This window comes from Leucoraja erinacea, chromosome 26 (assembly GCF_028641065.1).
Source record: "Leucoraja erinacea ecotype New England chromosome 26, Leri_hhj_1, whole genome shotgun sequence".
In the NCBI taxonomy this organism is placed as follows: domain Eukaryota; kingdom Metazoa; phylum Chordata; class Chondrichthyes; order Rajiformes; family Rajidae; genus Leucoraja; species Leucoraja erinaceus.
This window is the reverse complement of record NC_073402.1, coordinates 11,984,715-12,006,048: the sequence shown is the minus strand read 5'-3', so window position 1 is coordinate 12,006,048 and position 21,334 is coordinate 11,984,715. Positions and strand designations below refer to the sequence as shown.

The 21,334-nt window shown below is 39.9% G+C and overlaps 1 protein-coding gene across 1 annotated transcript in view; it reads right to left on the bottom strand.

Moving 5' to 3' along the window:
- The window catches only part of LOC129709659 (CUB and sushi domain-containing protein 1-like), a 229,307-nt gene that overhangs the window by 86,829 nt on the left and 121,144 nt on the right, over positions 1-21,334 (bottom strand). The window contains exon 2 of the mRNA XM_055656151.1: positions 6,031-6,247. Within this exon, the coding sequence (XP_055512126.1) occupies positions 6,031-6,247 (217 nt within the window). The remainder of the gene's footprint in view (positions 1-6,030; positions 6,248-21,334) is intronic.

Here is a 21,334-nt window from a genome sequence, read left to right as displayed (position 1 = left end):
TTCATGGGTAATATATTGCAGAAGATGTCATTCAGCAAAAAGTCAGAAAGACATAAGATTTAATGCATGTTAGAAAGGTACATTGATAGGAAAGTTCTAGTTTAGTTTACAAGTTCATAAATTATAGGAATAGAATTAGGCCATTTGGCCCATCGAGTCCACTCCGCCATTCAATCATGATTGTTTATTTTAGAGATACAGCATGGAAACAGGTCATTCAGCCCACCGGGTCCGCACCAACCAGTGATTTCAAACATTAACACTACCCTACACACCCTGGGGACAATTTTATATTTTACATTTACACAAAGCCAATTAACCTACAAACCTGTATGTCTTTGGAGTGTGAGGGTAAACCGAAAATCTTAGAGGAAATCCATGCAGGTCACAGGAAGAATGTACAAATTCCCTAGACAGAACCCAAAATCTGTATCGAATCCGGGTCTCTGGTGCTGTAAGGCAGTAGCTCTACCACAGCACCACCATGCTGCCTGGTGGCAGAAGGATATGAGCTAAATGCATGCAGATGGGATTAATGTAGATGGGGCATCTTGGTCATTGGGGGCAATTTGGGCTGAAAGGCCTATTTCCATGCTGTATGACTGTCACTGTAATTATTCTTTGCATTTGTAAAATATTACTATACAAATCAATGCAAATGTATTTCCTTTTTTGTTTGCCTTCCTTTTTATTTTCAAATTCTTGCAGATTATGTCAAAATAAATATTTTGGAAAAGCTCAGATTTCTTGGCAATCTGATCACGAATGGTAGGTGGGACAGGAAGACTTACGAAGCACAAAAATCATTCCATGTTAAAAGGGTAAGGATATTTGAGCTAACTGTGAAAAATAATAAGTTGCGCACCAAGTGAAACTAAATGTTACAACTAAAGGAGAGATACTGAATTTTGAAAAATCGTTGGACAAAGGGTACAAATCATGAAATTCAAAGCTAGTCATTCTTCAGGGTTAGGTGTGCACAAATTTTAGTTGAGCCTTCAGTGTAGACCTGATGTTCTACTGTTTTTGGATATAACATTAAACTAGACTTGAATTCAGTTTACCAAATAGATTTGGGAACAAATACATTGAGTTTTAACATTTCTCTAAAACGGCTTTGGGAACCAATCCCTTTGCAATGAACTTCTATAAAAACTGTTGAATGAGCAATTATCACTCAAACCAGTCCAACATGTGGAATCAACCACACTAATGGAGAAAGTCGTAATTACTTTAGCTGATAGCTCCATGGAAAACCATAGAACATAGAACATATAGCTTCAGTTCACTTCCCACTATGATACCCATGTGTTGCAACTGAGAAGTTGGAGTTAAATTAATGGCTAGTTAAATCCTACCTTCTAATACACTGATAGACAAACCATAAAGTCAACAGAGCAGAAAGATTCTGACGACAGTATCTTGATACACAGGAAACCTGCCTTTTCAGATTATCTGTTGCCTCAAGCAATTGAAATGAATGGCAGTCTGATGAAAGGTCCTGACTCAAAACCTTCCCTATCCATGTTTTCCTGAGATGCTGCTTGACCCACTGAGCTATTCAAGCACTCTGTGTCTTCAAAATGAAGCGTATGACTGGTACTGAGTTAAATAGTCACTCTAGTTCAGTGAATTACTCATTTTACATCATATTATTGTTTTAACTTATTTCTGCTATTTTAGATAGGATTTATTACTTTTTTTTCCCCTTATTTTAGATACGTATAAAATAAGTGATTTTGAATATTATTGGTCATTACTGATTTTAAATATTCAGTCTGTTTGAACAGTTTTCAAAATTGCTTATGGGCTGGTAGAGCTGCTACCTTACAACGCCAGAGTCCCGGGTTTGATCCTAACCTTAGGTGCTGTCTGGATGGAGTTTGCACGTCCTCCCTATGACTGCTTGGGTTTCCTTCCAGTACTCTGGTTTCTTTCCCATATCACAAAGATGTATGGGTTTGTAGGTTAATTGGCTTCTGTAAATTGTAGGGAGTGGATGAGAAAGTGCTACAACATGGAACTAGTGTGAAAGGATAATTGATAGTCAGTGTGGATTTAGTGGGTTAAAGGGACAGTTTGCATGCTGTATCTCTAAACTAAACCATTCGGATATTTAAAAATAATTCAAAGCCATCTTCAGGGCTGAGCTACCAAATCAATCTGGGCATTCCAGGAACTGAGCTTTAGAAATCCATGCCTGAGCCCTAGTTGTTACTTGCATCCTGGTCTGCAGTGTGAGGTGATTTTTGTGTAGAGAGGATCCCATTAGAAAGGGCACAATACTGATCTCTAGGAACAGGTATCTGAACTGTCAGCAAGGAAGCACTTTGGGACCATTAACCACAATTATATTCATTTTAAGGTAATTATGGAGAAGGATTGGACTGGCCAATAGGTTAAAGTCCTAAATTGGGCAAGGCTAATTTTGGAGGCATTAGGCGGAAACTTGCATAGGTCAATGGAGAATTTGGGAACGGCTGTCAAGTGAGAGGCTTTCAAAAGTGAGGTAGCAAAAGTAGGCATGTTCCTGTTAGAGTGAAGGGCAAGGCTGGAAAGTTTAAGAAACTCTGGTTGACGAGATATGTTGAGGCTCTGGTCAGGAGAAAGATTATAGGTCTTTGGGATTATACAAATCTCTCCATGAGTAAGAAGAGAGAAGTAAGAAGGCAATCAGGAGGGCAAGAAGGTGGGCCAAAGAATGGCAAATGGAGTTTAATTCTGACAAGTATGAGATGTTGCACTGGTTATGTCAAACTTGGTTTTATGGTAAATGGTAGAACTCTGTAGAGTTGAACAGAATCTGATTTATTTCTGTAAGTTTTGTAAACATGGAGTGTATTCTTGCCAGCCAGCATCTACATTACACTTGCAGCTCTTAATTTATGCATTGCTATTCCCTTAAATCACTCTTTGCAGCTTTGTTGCCATGTTAGTAATCATAGAACTAGAATGCCAAATTGAATGACAGCTTGCTAACCACAAAGGGTAATGATCTCATCCATGGTGAAGTTTTCAGAATAAATATTGTCTATTTCAAGCGAGATTTTTCAGCAATTCACTGGACCGTGAAAACCGAACAACTCAAAATCCAGTGAACTAACCCGACAGCAGCACAGTCACTTTTATTTCTTAGTGATTACAGTTTTCTTTTATAATTCTGAACTATTTTATTCAGCCGAATTTAAGTGGTTTAAATTCCCAACCGAGGAGTAGGTCCGAATCTAGGAATAGGTAAGACATGTGGAGACTGGACTAGATCCAAGCAGTCATCATCGGGTTGGGAATATCCCAGTGGATCTGGGGTCTAGAACTGACAGAGTCCTGGATGCAAAACATTTGCCGTTTCTTCCTGCACAGATCCTGCCTGACTGGCTGAGTGATTCCTTATATCTTTGTGGACCATTTTTTTATTGACGTGAAAACAACTGGTCATATTAAAGGTAGACGTCGAAGTTACCATTGGATAGATACATTCGAAATTATGTCTTGTCAAGGGCCAACTGTTCCAATTAGCAATTTACTTCCATCCTTCTTGTCAATTGTACAATTTGATGGCAAATGTAGGAGACACAAGCAAGTAAATATACCCATTCATTTGTAACTCAAAAAAAATAAAATACCCAGCTATCTAATTCCCCACAAACATGCAAATTTTCCATTTTTATTATGACAGTGAGCGTAAATATCCAACATGTTCTCCTGAACACAATAAAAAAAAGTATACTGCCAATTTCTCAATGAAGATAAACGAAAAACAACAGGAAATAATGATTTCATTTAATTGATAATGTAATATTTTATTGGTGCACCCTGTTTTTTTAAACTTATTTTTTGACTCATTATAAACAAGCATAAGCTTGGTAATTTGTGTGTCGAGGTCTTTATCATAAGAGTGGTTTCATTATTTTGGGGAAGTTTTTTTTTCAGGAACTGAACATCCATCCCTGCGAGCATTTGTTGTCCATCCATGATTTCACAGAGGTGCTGGAGTCATCTTCGTGGATTTATGCAATTCTTTGGTTAAGATATTCTCCACAATGCTGGTGAAGGGGGAGAATTATAGGATTTAGGCTCGGATGAGGCAATGGAGATAAATTTCCAAGTTAGGATGGTTTGTGATTTATAAAAGATCATGCAGGTGGTGATGATACCATGGACTTGGAATTTTCCAGCTCTTCACTTCCCCTCCCCACCTCCTACTTTGCCTGAAGAAGTGTCCCAACCCAAAATATCTCACTTCCTTTTTCTCCAGAATTGCTGCCTGACCTGCCGAGTTAATCCAGCACTTTGTGTCTATCTTCGGTACAAACCTGTTCTTTGTTTCACTCATTGGAATATAATCCCATTTATGCTCAAGGGAGTCAGTCTTGCCATTTAGCTTGTTGCTCTATATTTGGACTAAGGTTGTGATGAGATTTGAAGCCTAGTAGACCCAGCAAAATCCACATTGGCACCAGTGAACAAATTCTTGATGAGTAAGAGCTGCATGAAAACATTGTTGACGACATCTGCTTTCACTTTGCTGAAGACTGACAATAGACTGGGCAGTAATGAGCTGGATTGCATATGCCCCACTTGTTGTAAACAGAATAGTTGAGCAATCTTCCACATTGTCAGGTAGACGCGGTGTTGGTACTGTTCGCAACAGTATAGAAGCCGGGCTAGTTCTGCTGTGCAGGTTTTCTGTAATTGTGTTATCGATTAATCTTTGCAATCAACCTTATGAATCTCTCAAGAACCTATGCTAGGAAAATCTGAAATAAAGCTTTTAAGATAGATCTGCCTAGATGCCATCAATGTAATTCAAATTACAATGAAAGAAACATGGATAGCCTTTGCCTACTAATAATGCCCTACATTAGCTGTCAGCAAAACAGCAAAGTACATTTGTATTTGAATGGAAAGGCAAAAATGATGTTGCATCCTGTAGAGTGCTAACTTTATAGAGTGGCATGTAAAGATCAGTGGAAAATCATGACTGATCTCTAAATAAACAAATCACATAAATCATGAATAACCATAAAATGGAGAGTCTCTGGACTGCAGATTCGGGTATCTTGGGGAAAAAGGTCTGAAGAAGGCATCTGACTCAAAACATAATCTGTCCATTCCCCCACAGATGCTGCCTGAACCATTGAATCCCTCCAGCAGCTTCATTTTTGCTCGATAAACCATTTGATCATTTGGGATGTTTTTTTATAGCAGTGGAATGCTGCAGGGAAAATATGTTAATTCAGTACCACTCCACGTGTTCAACAACAATGTGAACATACTGTCAGCCGGAACCACAGTCTGAACATTTTTATTGCGAGAAACTTTGAATGATGTGAGAAATTGCAAAACCAACTTTCCTGAACCTGGAAAAGAAACCAACTTCTCAAAATATTTTTCACACGGGAAAATTATTCCCTAGCAAAGAGAGGAAACAAGAAATTGTATGGCTCATGTGTGGAAATGGAACTATACAGACTATGATTATTCAGCATATGATTGGATTAATATCACATTTTCTGTCACTGGAAACCAAGAAAGAATACAACTTAGGTGCAGCTTTTTGTTTTCAATAAACTCTGCAAAAGTTTGAAATGAAATAACTTTAGATCGTATTTTTCTGACTTTATAAAAGTTAAAGATTAACAAAACCACAGTTCAGCTTTGCCAATCTGAACCAGAGATGACAAAAATTTCAACGAGTAAAGAGGATCTAAAATGCCTTACTTCCACCACTTTGCGAATCCCGAACTGTGCACCTGACGTATCAACTTTACCCTCTCTTAGAGCAGTAAATTCATGACATAAAATTAATTTTTGCAATACTATTATTTTTTTATTTTATATAAATAATTGCAGGAGCAGAGAAAGTTATGGTTTCACAAATAATCATTTTAGTTTGACAAATCCTCAAAATATTATCATAATCTAATTTTCTTAAACAGACTGCAGACAGGTATGAAAAACATTTTCATCAACATTGAAAATTAGGTTTGACTTCAATTAAAGTTAGCCTTAATGTGTGAACAAAAGTACCTGGTTCTTAGGTTTTCCTGTCGCAATTGACCATCATAAACTGATAGTACATCGAAGTCTTCCTCCAAGGCAAATGACTGAAATGCCAATTGTATTCTATTCCGTTCTTCAGTGACGATCGTCCAGGTGCAGTTGGCATAATTTGGATACCCATATGGAAAGCCTGGACTATCTATTGTTCCATTAGGTCCTCGTACTGTATCACCACAGTTCTGTCCTGAAATGCAAATTTGACATTGGGAACATTAAATGTCGCGTCACATTGAATTAATCTGCTTCTAAATTGAAATAAACATTAAACCTACAGAATAGCACAGGAGCAGGCTCTTCCGCCCACAATGTCAATGTCAAAAATGATGCCAAGACCCAACCTTATCTGTCTGCATATAATCAATATCCCTCATCTCTGTTATATCTCCTTCATAAATCCCACCATTTCCCTCATAATCAGACTGCACATAAATCTATATCCCTATATCCCTCATTATCTATATGCTTATCCAAAAGGTCGCTATCATATCTGCTTCCGCCACTAAAGCAGCGTATTAAAGGCACTCATCACCCTGTGTAAAAAAACCTTTCCCCGCATATCTTTAAACATTGTCCCTCTCACCTTAAAGCTATTCCTTCTAGTATTCGATATGTCTATCCTGGAAAAAAAGCACCTGTCTGTCTGTTCTATCTGTGCCTCTCATAATTATATATACTTCGATCAGATTTCCCAGAATCTCTGGCGTTCCAGAGAAAACAATCAAAGTCTGTCCAACCTCTTCCTGCAGCTAAGCCTCTAATCCAGGCATCATTCTGGTAAACCTTGTCTGCAGCCTTTCCAAAGCCTCCATATCCTTCCTGTAATGCAGAGATCAGAACTGCATGCAATACCCCAAATGCAGCCTGACCATGACTTTAAAAAATGGCTTCAGAAAATACAGTATTATTTAATGTGAAAACAGCTTGTATATTTTCCTGTTAAATATTTCAGTAAAATAGAAGGTTATATCACGAGCTGATGTGCCAAAGAAAGAGACCCATTTGTGTCTGACTTCTATGTACAATCATGTACAAAGAGCAAATTGTGCCAGACTTGAAGCATTTGTGGCCATTTCTGACCCCATCAATCAGGAAACTGGATCAGACACTTCAGGAAATCATTTGGCCTTGCGTAGGATTCATTTGCCTGCTGTATTTTCCGCAGATGTTATCAATGGGCCCCACTCATTTTAATCACTTAACAACAGAAGTAGGATCAAAAGGTCTTGAAGTCAACTGTCGAAAAGACACATAAAACAAACATTCTGTTGAATGCAATGAACTATGAATAATTTAAAAGTACCTTTCCAAAACAGGATATCATCTTATGTTCAAAAGGGATATAAAGCAAAAACAAGCCCCTTCAGCCCACCCAGGCCCACAACGACCAGCAATCCCCACACATTAACACCATCCTACACACAGGGACAATTTACATTTATACCAAGCCAATTAACCTACTAATCTGTACATCATTGGAGTGTGGGAGAAACCGAAGATCTCGGATAAAACCCATACAGTCATGGGGAGAACGTACAAACCCTGTACAGAGTACAACTTTGTTGAACTTCAGAGACAACTTTGTCTCTAAAGTTGTAGAGACAAGTACAATTGCAATATTTAAAGAGGTGCATGGATAGAGAATGTTTTAACAGATATTGGCAAAATACAGAGAAATTGAACTAGTGCTGACAATTTGTCAGGTTGGACAAATTGGTCATGTTTCTATACTAGCCAAAGTATAGGGCCAATATATGGTCCTATATTATATAATGCCTTGACTCGAGGATATAATTCATAGATTTAAAAGGTCATTACTTTTCCTTTGCTTCTCAATAAGCTAAATTTATGCTGGAGTCAGAAAATAATAAACTGATGCTGCTGTTAGTGGGGTAACACCCAAGGATCTAACTGCAAAAGATTGGAAAAATAATTTGTTGACAGCAAATAGATAATTTAATACATTGTATTGTTCAACTTACAGAACTATCACTGCAAATAACAACTGAAATGAGGATTCTGACTCTCTCCTCTCTGAGACAAGTCAAAATTCCACTTGATCTAATGTATTAGGAACACTATATATTCATCTCTAATCTCCGTTAACATGCTCCGCACATGTCAAATGGTCAATTCATTGCTCTGATCTTTCTGGTTATTGAATAAACTCTACTGGTCACAGAGGGGACTTAAGATTACATTTAAGAAGTGGAGTTCTTTCCACCCCATGTTTGTTTAGAAAAGGAAAAAACGTGTATACAGATGGTGTCTACGTTGAGCTTCTCTTTCTTCTTCTCTTCTTCTTGCGAATAGCGTGTACAGCCCAAAGTTGTAGGACAACTTGTTCTATTTGATCGTATTTCATTGTGCACGCCGGGTTGATTGCATTCATCGAATCAGGGCGGACCACGTGAAGGTTGCAATCTTCCACCCCAGCTTCTCTTTCCAATGTCCACTATGACAACCATTTAAATATCCCTGGTCACATTTTTACTGCCATCTATGAAACAATGCAGCTAATTGTCCAGAAAAGCAACGTGAAATGATTTTATGAAAAATTGCTCAGTGCATTGGATAATTCCCCTGTTTCTCTTCAAAACAGTGGCACGGAATTAAATTGTTTCTGGTCACGTGGGAAGGAAGACAGTGGCCCCATTTACTACTTCTCATAAATGAGAGAACTTTGACAGCGTGGCACTCCAATACTCTGCTGAGGAATCAGTTAGACATCAGAGCTGCATGGAACGAAAAAGAACAATTATCTTCTGGAAGGTAGACAAAACAGCTGGCGAAACCCAGCGGGTGAAGCAGTATCTATGGAACAAAGGAATAGGTGACGTTTTGGATCAAGACCCTTCTTCTGACTATTCAGATATTCCTTTGCTCCATAGATGCTGCCTCACCCGCTGAGTTTCTCCAGCTTTTTTGTCAATCCTTCGATTTTTCCAGCATCTGCAGTTCTTTCTTAAACATTATCTTATGGCGTCATCTTCAGGCAAGTTGAACAAAATGGTAAAAACACTAAGCTACGCAGTTTTTGCAGATATTCCCAGAGCAATAAAACCGATAGTGGACAATTCTAGCTCACAGAAAAGTGTCTCGACCCAAAACGTCACCTATTTCTTTTCTCCAGAGATGCTGCCTGACCCACTGAGTTACTCCAGAATTTTGTGTCTATCAGAGAAAAGATTGATCTTCTCATTTACTTAAACTGTCCAATCATTAAAGGCAAACAATTGGGCCTCAACATATCTTTGTTTTTTCCCTCCCCCTGTCAAAGGTCCAATGCATGTTGACACCACAATAGCACCTCACCTGAACCTTCAGGTTTCACATCCAAATCTTGACATTGAGTATCTGCAAGTTCTTACTCTGTGGTCGGTTAGTAACAGCCAAGCCAATCTAATCATCGTTTCACTTTTAGATCTTTTACTTTTCACCCACTCCTTGAGGCTTTGGAGATACAGTGCAAAACAGGCCCTTCGGCCCACCTAGTGCTCACTGGTCACCGCTTACTCCATACGCTGACCTACACACATTGGGGACAATTTTACAACTTACCAAAGCCAATTAACCTACAAACCAGTACGTCTTTGGAGTGTGGGAGGAAACTGGAGAAAACCCAAGCGGACTTGGGGAGAGCGTACAAGCTCCATATGGACAGCATCCGTTGGCAGGATTGAATACGCGTTTCTGGTGCCGTAAGGCAACAACTGTACTGTTGCACCTCTGTGCCACCACCTACGTATTCAAAATGATCAGTAAAGATTGATGTCTTCCCCAGTTTTACTGTGGTCAACTGTGAAGTTCATTACCACCCTAGTGGGCAATCAATTAATTTGATTCACAGAGAAAACTTAGTCCAGTAGGAGAACCGTACCAAACCATACCCTCAGAATCTGCCCATTAAAAGATTGTTGATTCCATCTATCCTGTTCACATCTGCAATATCACATAAAATAACCTTTATTTACTCTTGTTGCTATTCAGTTTTAATTGGATTGCTTCAGTTACGGCAATGTTAATCTTCTTATACTTCACAAATGAATTTTGGATTAGGATTAATAACAATCTACTATTTAATAACGGCATGGAGACTGAGTGTGAAGTTTCTCCAATGATCCTCATCAATAATACAGAGGACACTGGACTTCAAATAATATAATGAGATCAACTCTAATTGGAGATTCGTTTCCCAGCAATCACAAAATGGGATTCATTGTAATGCAAATTTCAGAGTCAGCAGCATCCCTTCCAAATGTGCTGACCAATAAAAAATTAAGATCAATTGTTTGTCTGAGAATTTTTCCCACAAGTGCACCGAGTTAGAAATTCAATCAGTTTGATGATCCCAATGCGTAACAACTGCCTCTCGTTCATTTCATGAATTTTAAACAGGGGATTTCAAGCTGAAGTTTGATCTTGATATTATATCTTTTCCAGGCACCTGGATTTGTTCAGAACAGCATTTTGAAGGGCCAGTCCCATTTTCGCGACCTAATTCACGACCTCTGCCGAGTTTGCCTTTGACTCATACTCGCAGCATGGTCGTCACATAGGTAGGTCGTAGGTAGGTCATGATGCTAGTCGTAGGTGCTCACGGCATGAAGTAGGTCAGAGCATTTTTTCAACATAATGACAAATGCCCACGAGTAAAAAAGGTTATGAATTAGGTCGTGAAAGTGGGATAGGCCCTTTAGTTGATAGCTTTCAAACTTGCAACATAGACAGCGCCTTTGTTTATTTTTCTAAAAATGTATACATAGAAACATAGAACATAGGTACAGGAGTAGGCCATTCGGCCCTCTGAGCCTGCACTGCCATTCAATATGATCATGGCCGATCATCCAACTCAGTATCCCGTACCTGCCTTCTCTCCATACCCTCTGATCCCTTTAGCCACAAGGGCCACATCTAACTCCCTCTTAAATATAGCCAATTAACTGGCCTCAACTACCTTCTGTGGCAGAGAGTTCAAGAGATTCACCACTCTCTGCGTGAAAAATGTTTTTCTCATCTCGGCGCTAAAGGATTTCCCCTCTATCCTTAAGCTGTGACCCCTTGTCCTGGACTTCCTCAACATCGGGAACAATCTTCCTGCATCTAGCCTGTCTAACCCCTTAAGAATTTTGTAAGTTTCTATAAGAACCCCCCTCAATCTCCTAAATTCTAGCGAGTACAAGCCAAATACAATTTAGGACTGAAAGTTTAACCTCAGAATTTCGAATAGAACCGCAAAGATTAGAAGAAATTAGAATGGCATTTTATTTATAATAAACTTTATTATAGTTAAAGAAATTGTTAGGACCTCATCAATAAAGTATCATGGATTCATGTGTCATTCTCTGAGCTGAGATTTCCCATTTTATCAATATCCTCATCATAATACTGAACAGTTTACAAATATGTAGCAAACTTATTAAACTTATTAACATTTAATGTTGCTGATATATATTGTACTGACAAACGTCCCTAGTTCTAATATTCTGATACATGGCATTGTAGTTAATATCAAAACACATCGTTCAGTACATAAAGATACTCAATCATTTGAAATGCTTCTTAAAAACTTTCAGGCACATTTTCTTTCAATAATATTTAAATTTTTGTTGCAATTTACTGAATTTCATTTGTGAAAATGGTGTTAGTAAGACACTCGATTCATATTTGGTAATCTTATTAACAATCTAATATGACATAATTTTGCCCTAGGGCATTATTGATGCATCAAATATTGGTGTTCTGTGCCAAATGCAGTTTATTTTCTGCCTAACAACTTGAAAACAATCTACATCTTGATAAAGTTTTATATTCTACAACTACTTAGTACCAAACAAAAAGTATCATTGCTGTTATCGTATACTGAACTTGGTACATGACCTAATGTTCTTGTAGAATTTGAAATGTGAAAGAGAGAACATTATGAGGCAGCACATCTTGGACAACAATCTATAACTTATAGGTTAGCACCTGTCAAGGTAATGAAATAAATTCCCCTTGCCTTTTCTAACAAAAGTGAATTAAAAGTAATTTGGTTTATTAATCATCTAATAGATTGAAAAGTCTGCCAGTCCAGCAACACTGTATGTGGGTACTTTTTGAGAGAAATCATACTGTAGATGGTTTATGCATGCAACATATAATGTAGCTACCACAACACCACTAACCACGCCCAGCCATACCAGTATAACTGTGATATCCTCCCCTTGTTCCTCCCTTTTGGTTCCAGTACGCCTGAAGACTAGATGCAGTCAGTGCTGGGACGTGTGTGACATGTGCTTTAAGAAATGACTCAGAAAAGATCAGTGTGTCAGACTGGACCCCTTTACATGGTGTCAGCAAGTTAAACGCGCGCCTCCTGTTTATCGGGTTTTATTTGTGCCTAGTGTAACCAGTGTTTAATTCCGCATTCATTATGGCATCCTCATGCCGAAAGCCCTCTCCCCTTGTCTTTGATGCTGACATTGCGGAACGATGGGCTATTTTCGTGATTGACTACAACCACTTCGTCAACATCGTGCACCGAAATGACCCAGATGCGGTCAAAGCCTCACTTCTGCTGAACCTTGCTGGTCCCGACGCCATGAAACAAGCTCAGACTTTCATCTACAACCCAGCGGTCCTGGATGACAACGACCAGGTCGTCGAGCCGGCGGAATCTGCCAACGACCCGGTATGTCTCTTACGCAAGTTTGCGGAGATTTGTGATTTGCCCTCCAACCGCATATTGGAGCGGTCTAGATTTTTTACACGGAAGCAGCAGCCTGATGAACCTGTTGAATGTTTTATCGCTGACCTGCGCTACCTTGCTCAGTGATGCCGTTTCGATACCATGCGTGACCAGCTCACCAGAGATATCCTTGTCACCGGCATGCTCGATCAGAAGCTACGTGCTGATCTACTGCAAAGACCTGACTTCACCCTGACTCGGGCAATGCATGCATGCCGCATTGCTGAAGTAGTTGCCCCTGCCATATGGGAAGTGGGAATCTGACAACCGAGCTATAAATCTGACTGACAACTTTCGCCCTCTGCCGCGGCCCATTCATGCTCCTCGGGTCCCGCTTGCCAAGAAGTGTCCCAACTGTAATTTTGTCCACTCCATGCAGTCCCAGTGCCCAGCATTTGGCAAAGCTTGCATTTTCTGTAGGAAAATGAACCACTTTGCCGCTGCTTGTCGCTCCCGTGGGAATGATCCCCCGGCTCCTAGACAATTCTTAAACAACCTTCAGCAGGTTGATAGTGAACTCGATTCCCAGTCTTCTGTCGACACTGCCCCCGACTCTGAGCCCAGCATTTCCATGGGAGATACTAGTGTTTACACTCTCCTTCATAGCCGATCTCGCCTCCCCGATCCCCCTGTGCTCGTTACTATGAACAACAAGTCCTTCTCCGCGAAGCTGGATACAGGGGCGAAAGTGAATGTTATGTCAACATCCCTGTTCAACCGGGTAAGAAATAATGAGCTGTTGACTGCTGATCGCTCTATATTGCGTGCTTATGGGGGAGATGAGCTAACACATGTGGGGAGGGCCACCTTCCATTGTGTGCTGCAGAAATCATCCCGCGACCTGTCGTTCTTCATTCTGGACTGTGAATGTGTAACTCTCTTGAGCAATCAAGCCTGCCAGGTTCTCGGTCTGGTGTCTTTCGACCGCACGGTCCACGAAGTGCAGGCGATACTGAATCCACTCTCCGAGTACCCTGACCTATTCGACGATAAGTTGGGGAAACTGCCACTTGTGTACAGGATCGTAACTGACCCCTCGGTAGTGCCTGTGATCCGTGCCCCACACAGAGTATCATTTGCCATGAAGGGCAAGGTGGAAGCCATGCTAAAAAACATGGTTGACATGGGAGTGCTGGAAGCCATCAGCGATGGGTCTCCACCATGGTCGCCACCATGAAGAAGGGTAAGAATGAAATACGGGTGTGCATCAACCCCAAGGATTTGAATCTGGCAATTAAACGCCCCCACTACCCTATGAGGACTGTAGAAGATGTTGCTGCCCAGGTCGGCCAGGCCACTGTGTTTTCCGTCCTCGATGCCAGGAGCTCGTTCTGGAAAATACCCCTGGCCAAACGCTCCTCGGACTTGACCACTTTCGGCACACCCTTCGGCAGATTTAAATTTTTGCGGATGCCTTTCGGCATCAACTCCGCTAGCGAAGTGTTTCAGCGCTCTATGGAGCAACTGTTTGCGGGTCTGCCATGTGCCATTATTGTGGATGACATTCTTGTTTATGGGAGAGATGCTGCTGAGCATTATCGCCACCTCCGACGGATTCTAGACCGCGTTCGCCAGATCAACTTAAAGCTTAACCCGTCAAAATGCAGGTTCCGGTAAGAGGAGGTACCATATGTTGGCCACGTTTTCACGGCCCACGGGCTGAAACCTGATCCGCAAAAGACTAACGCCATCTCCGAGCTGCCTGCACCGACAGATGTTACCAGCCTGCAGCGTTTCCTGGGCATGGTCAACTACTTGGGCAAGTTTATCCCCGACCTCAGTGAGTTGAGCGCACCCCTGAGGCAACTGACGAAAAAAGACATTGCCTGGTCCTGGTTTCCGCACCACCAGCAGGCTTTCGATTTCCTCAAAAAGAAGCTGATCAGTACGCCGACTCTTAGATTCTTCGACTTCAGCGTCCAATTGTGGTTACGTGCGACGCTTCCCATTTTGGACTAGATGCTGCCTGCCTGCAACTCTATGATGATGGCTCGCTGCACCCCATTTCCTATGCCTCGCAGACCATGACGGACACTGAGCAGCGCTATGCACAAATAGAGAAGGAGCTTCTGGTGGATGTGTTCGCCTGCTCTAAGTTCAAGGACTTCCTTTTCAGCAGCAGGTTCACTGTCGAGATGGATCATCAACCCTTGGTGACGATCCTCAACAAGCCTATCCACATCGCTCCAGCCAGATTACAGCGAATGATGCTACAGCTCCAGCGGTTCGACTTTCAGATCGTTTTCAAGAGGGGCACTGAGATGCATGTGGCTGATGCGCTGTCCCGGGCCTCCCGGTCCTCCTGTGACAGACATCCCTACGAACAGGAGGACCTGCAGGTACTCAACGTCAACTTTGTTCCTTCTAAGCAGCTTCAGTGCCTGGTTGAGCACACCGCAATCGACCCCGACCTGCAACAGCTCGCAGCTGTCATCCAGCGCGGGTGGCCAAGCAAACGGTCTTTGTTGCCTGCTGGTGTCCACCCTTTCTTTCTGGTTCGCGATGAACTGGTGCTCCGGGACGGAATAATCATCAAGGGTCACAAGGTGGTCGTCCCTGCCTCCCTGTATGACTCGTACTACACTGCTGCCCACATGGGGCATCCCGGAGCCGATGCCACTGTCTCACATGCCCAAGAACAATATTATTGGCCAGGCATGGCAAAGTACATTAAGGCCCGTGTAGCCTCCAGTCCTGATTGCAGCACTCTTGCCCCGCATCAGCAGCGCCAGCCGCTTCTGCAGCAGCCTGCTCCCGCCATGCCCTGGTCATCGTTGGCTGCAGACATATTTGAATGGCGTGGCAAGCAGTACCTAGTGTTAGTCGATTCCTACTCAAACTGGTTCAAGGTAGACCTTCTCCCTGCTATCACCTCTGAAATGGTCATCAGTAAGCTACGACGACACTTCAACACTTTTGGGTCCCCGGTCCGCTTACAGACCGACAACGGCCGTCAATTCACCAGTGCCGAATTTAAAGCTTTCGCTGTGAAGTGGAACTTCACTCACTACACCAGCAGCAAGCCCTGAATACCCGCAGAGCAATGGCCTGGCTGAGCGAGCTGTCCGCAGTGCCAAGAACTTGCTCGAGCAGTCTCGTCTCTCCAATGGTGACTTCTACCAGGGTCTGTTAAACCTTCGTAACATTTCCAGGGACAGTACCATGCGATCCCCTGCCCAACATCTGATGTCCCGCGTTCTTCGCCCACCGATGCCAATCGCCCAGCAATCCCTAGTGCCCAAGGTCCTCCAGCCTGCTGCCGTCCAGCAATGGATTGCTCAAAGGCACGAAACACAGCGCCGCTCTCATGACAAGTCCTGCCACCCTCTATCACCACTACTGCCTGGCCAGGTCGTCCGCATGCAGACAGCCACCGGATTCTCCCGACTCGCAAACGTGGTTGGGGAGGACAGTTCACCGCAGTCCTACTTAGTGGACTTTGAGGGAACTATCTACCGCCGTAGCCGCCAGCACCTGTTGGCCGTTAACGAGCCTAAGCCTCCTCTTGCGGTTCCATATACTCCTCCGTTGCGTGTCGAGCCTCCCATTACTAACTACCCCTCAGCTCGCTGCATGCCCCGGTCAGTCCGTTTGCAGCGGCCTCCTCCCTCTGCTCTTCCGGGGTTCTCAACCTCTGCCCGCTCCTCCCCTGCCCGTTCTCCTCTTTCTCCACCGGCATCTGTTCATTCTACCCCGTCTCCTTCCCAAGAAGTAGCTGTCTTGTACAAATAAGAGACTCATAATGCAAAGTCAATAACTTGTTACAAATGGGAAGTTGGCTAATGAAAATGCAGGTCTTAATAGTTCCTTATATAATGATTGCAAATTCAATCTGCAAACCTTAAGCTTAAATGTTTCTTTTCAAATAGCATTTGCATCTGTATAACAGTCAGTGAAGGAAATGAAAATAGGTTCCTCTTAAATACACGCATTTATATTAATTGGAGAAATAGCAAAGTAAAAATTGGAATTAACAGTCAATACAGTTTGCTGTTGAATTCACAGAAGCCCATAAAGGTTATAGAACAGAAATGACTGTTCAGTCCATTGAGTCTGTGATGCATATCCAGCTCATCTAACTCTCTGCCCTCTCCATTGTGTTCTTTTTGGTGTCAAATAGGTATGCAGTTCCCCAATGAATATCATAATTGAACTGAATTGAATTGAAAGATAGAGTCCACACCAACCACAAATCAATTAGTTTTATATTATCCCATAATTGCATCCACTCCCTATATACGAGAGATAAATTACAAAGATCAATTAACCTCCAAACCCACACACCTTGGGCATGTGGGACGAAACCAGAGCACCTGGCGAAAACCTACGCAGTCACAGGGAGAATGTGCAAACTCCACGCAAACAGCACCAGAGGTCAAACTATCACCCAGATCTCTGGCACAGCAAGGCAATGCCACTGTGCTGCACTAAATGTTTTTCACATTCTAGTCGAGACATAAAATAAGTTTCTTGCATCAGTTTTGTTTTCTTTGCCAATTATAAAGTTATTTTGACACTGAAAGAAATGAATTAAAGAAATTAATATTATAAAAGTACAACAGAGAATGGTGCAACAATCCTTTAAGACTCGCGATCAAAGAATTGCCTCAATCCATGGCCTCAATTTGCCCTTACAGAAATTGCAGCTAAAAACATGCAACATTTCCAAGAGATTTGTTGGCAGATATTTTTAACGTGATATTGCTAACTTTGTATGAAACATCAAAGAAAATAACGGTGGAGTTCCCATGAGCAAATGAAAGATTCCTTTCCAAAGCTGTTGTTGTAGCATAGTAGAAGGTTAAAAGTAGTGTTCTGCTTGCGTGATTAATCATTCGTGAAGATGAAGAAAGTGATATCCGAATGTAAAAATCAATAACTTCCAATGCTTGCCTTCATTTAACTTCTTAAAAACTTTAGACAGCAACTAAAGAGTGAATATTTGTTTATTTTGGTGCAGTAGAGAGTAAAATTGTGCCACCTGATAGCACTAGTGTTAAACCAAATGCAAATCACCCCTGCTCAGTTCAAGCGTGTGTAAACATCCCAATCTAAATCCCTGATGACAACACAGTGCACACAACAAACTGTAAACCACGACTGTTAACATCAAGTGGTACTTTGCAAACACAGGTAAATGCTGATCTAATGAAAATTTGATGTGTTACGTAGATCAGTTACATGTGGCAGTGTACATCTACCCTGTAGTTTAGAAAGCACGTGGCTGCAGAAATTAATCTTATATAAAGTCCCACATCGTGTTATAGCTGCAAGCCAAAATGTTCTAAATTCACTTTCTTTTTTTTTTTTTTTTTTTTTTTTTTTTTAATTTATATTTTTATTATTATTGGAGATAAGTACATAGTCTATTACATCATTACTGTCTTACATTTTTAAAATGATAACATTGACAGTTATTATTACATTGTCTCCAATATTTTTTACATTTTTCTTCGTTTTTTTTTTTTTTTATAACTAGATAGAACTAAAAGGATAGGTGAAATAGAGGGAAAGAAGAGGGAAAGAGAAATAAAAAAATAAAAAAAAAAAAATAAAAAAAAGAGAGAGGGGTGAAAAAGGTAATTAAGGAAGAATGGAAAAGTTTGTTTAAGTTTAAAGACATCATTCGAGATATGTTCGTATATTTCAAAGTGTAGTATTTCATCCAATCTTTAGTCCGGGTGCTAGTCAGGTTCCTGTGCTGAACTATTCTGACCCTTTAAGTACTCAATAAAAGGAGACCATGTTCCAACGAATAATTCCTGTTTGTCCAACAGGGCAAGTCTAATTCTTTCCACGTTTAAGGTCTCCGTCATTTCTATAATCCACATTCTGATTGTGGGGGCCGTAGGGCCTTTCCAAAATTTTAGGATTAATTTTTTTCCTGTTATTAAACTGTAATCGATAAAGTTTCTTTGTGTTATTCTAAGTGTTTGATTTAATTCTAATATTCCGAGTATTATTAATTTTGAGTTTGGTTCCAGTTGTGTTTTGGTTACTTTGGATATTATACTAAAAATATTTACCCAAAAATTTTTAATTTTTGTACAGCTTGTAAACATGTGCGATAACGTAGCTTCTGAATGTTGACATTTATCACATATAGGTGAGATATGTTGAAAAATTTTATGTAATTTTTGTTTTGGCGTAATGTAACCTATGTATTACTTTAAATTGTATTAGAGAGTGTCTGGCGTTTAGTGAACACTGATGTATGTATTGTAAACTTTCTTCCCAAGTGTCTTTCGTTATTACCTGATTTAATTCTTTTTCCCATGCTTGTCTGTGTAAGTCCGTCATAGGGATGTCACTGTCTAATAAGATATTATATATAAAAGATATTAATTTTTCTGTATTAGGATGCTTATTCCAACATTCGTCAAGAATCTCTGGGTTTCTATTTCGAAAGTTTTTAGAATTTGATTTAACATAATTTCTAAGTTGAAGATATCTGAAATAATCATTCCCTCGAAGTCCATAAACCTGTTGCAACTCCTGAAATGTCAAAAAAGAGCCTTCCTTGTAAAGGTGTCCCATATTTTTAATTCCATTATTCTTCCATTGTGTAAAACCCCCGTCTAAACATGAAGGCTTAAACAATGAATTATTCACGATTGGAAGAGAAAGAGATAAGTTATCTAATTTTAATGTATTTTTTAATTGTTTCCAAATTTTTATAGCACTAAATATTATAGGGTTTTCCCTGTAAATTTTCTTGTTTAATTTGGACGTAGCAAATAATATCGAACCAATGTCATAAGGCATACAATCTTCCTTTTCCATTTTTAACCAGTCTGGTTGCTGGTCTATTTCTCCCAACCAGAAGTTCATATTTTTAATATTAACTGCCCAGAAATAAAACAAAAAGTTAGGTAAAACCAAGCCTCCATTATTTTTTGATTTACACAAGTGTCTTTTGCTTATCCTATGATTCTTATAATCCCAGATAAAATCATTAACAATAGAGTCCAATTTTTTAAAGAAGTTTTTTGCCAGGTATATCGGAATCGTCTGAAAAAGGTATAATATTTGTGGTAAAAAAATCATTTTTATGGCATTAATTTTGCCAACCATTGAGATAGGTAATGTTTTCCAGTATTGGATATTCTTATGTAATTTATTCAATAATGGAGGGAAATTCGCTTTAAATAATGATGTATATATCTTAGTTACATAGATACCTAGATATTTAAATTTTTCATTTACTACTTTAAATGGGAATAGTTGTATTATCTGTTTGTTATGTTCCCTTATTGGCATAATTTCACTTTTATTCCAATTTATTTTGTATCCTGAAAGTGCACCAAATTGGTTTATTAGTTTTAATAGGTTTGGGATACTAATTTCTGGTTTAGTGATGTAAATTAATACGTCATCTGCATATAAAGAAATTTTATTCACTGTGTCTTTAGTGTTATACCCATATATTTCCGGATGCCCCCTAATTCTTTCTGCAAGTGGCTCAATTGCAAGTGCAAATAGTAATGGAGATAACGGGCATCCTTGTCTACAACCTCTAGATAGACTGAATTTAGATGAAAGTCTTTGGTTGGTAAGTATTCTAGCCGTTGGATTTGTGTATAGTAGTTTTATCCATGTGCAAAATTTCTCCCCTAGCTGCATCTTTTCCATCACCGAAAATAAATAAGGCCATTCGACCTGATCAAAAGCTTTTTCAGCGTCAAGTGAGGTTATTGCTAAATCTTCATTAATAATTCTCTTGGTATATATAATATTAAATAATCTTCTTAGATTATAATATGAATACCGTTTCTGAATAAAGCCTGTTTGGTCAGGGTGTATTAATTTATTTATCACTGTACTTAATCTACGTGCTAGTATTTTAGTTAGTATTTTCTGGTCTGTGTTCAGAAGTGCAATTGCTCTGTATGATCCCGGATCTTCCGGATCTTTATCGGCTTTAGGAATAAGCGTTATTATAGACTCATTTAAGGTGTCTGGGAGTTTCTGTTGAGTGTAAATGTAATCATATAGTCTTTGCAAGCGTGGGCTCAGCAGATCATGAAATTTTTTGTAAAATTCTGAACCTAGACCGTCTGGCCCTATTGCCTTACCATTTTTTAGAGAGCCAATAGACTCCTCAATATCCTTTATCGTAATTTCCCTTTCTAATAATTCTCTATCATTTGCATCTAAACCTTTTAAATTACATTTTTTATTAAAAAATCTGCTATTCCTTCTGGTTGTGCTACCGTTTTAGTTGAATAAAGGTTATGATAGTATTGTAGAAATCTATCATTTATATCTTTGGGCATTTTTAATAATTCTCCTGTCTCTGTTCTAATTTTATGAATTATTTTTTCCCCTTCCATTTTTCGCAACTGGCGTGCTAATAGTTTGTGTGGCTTGTCTCCAAATTCAAACTGTAATTGTTTAGTTTTTTGATAAAGTTTTATTACTTGTTCTGAGTACATTTTATTTAATTTATATTTCAGTACAGCAATTTTATTATGTTTTAACGTAGATGGCGTTCTCGCGTTTTCTATATCTAGTAACTTAATTTCACTTTCCAGTGCTTGTTGT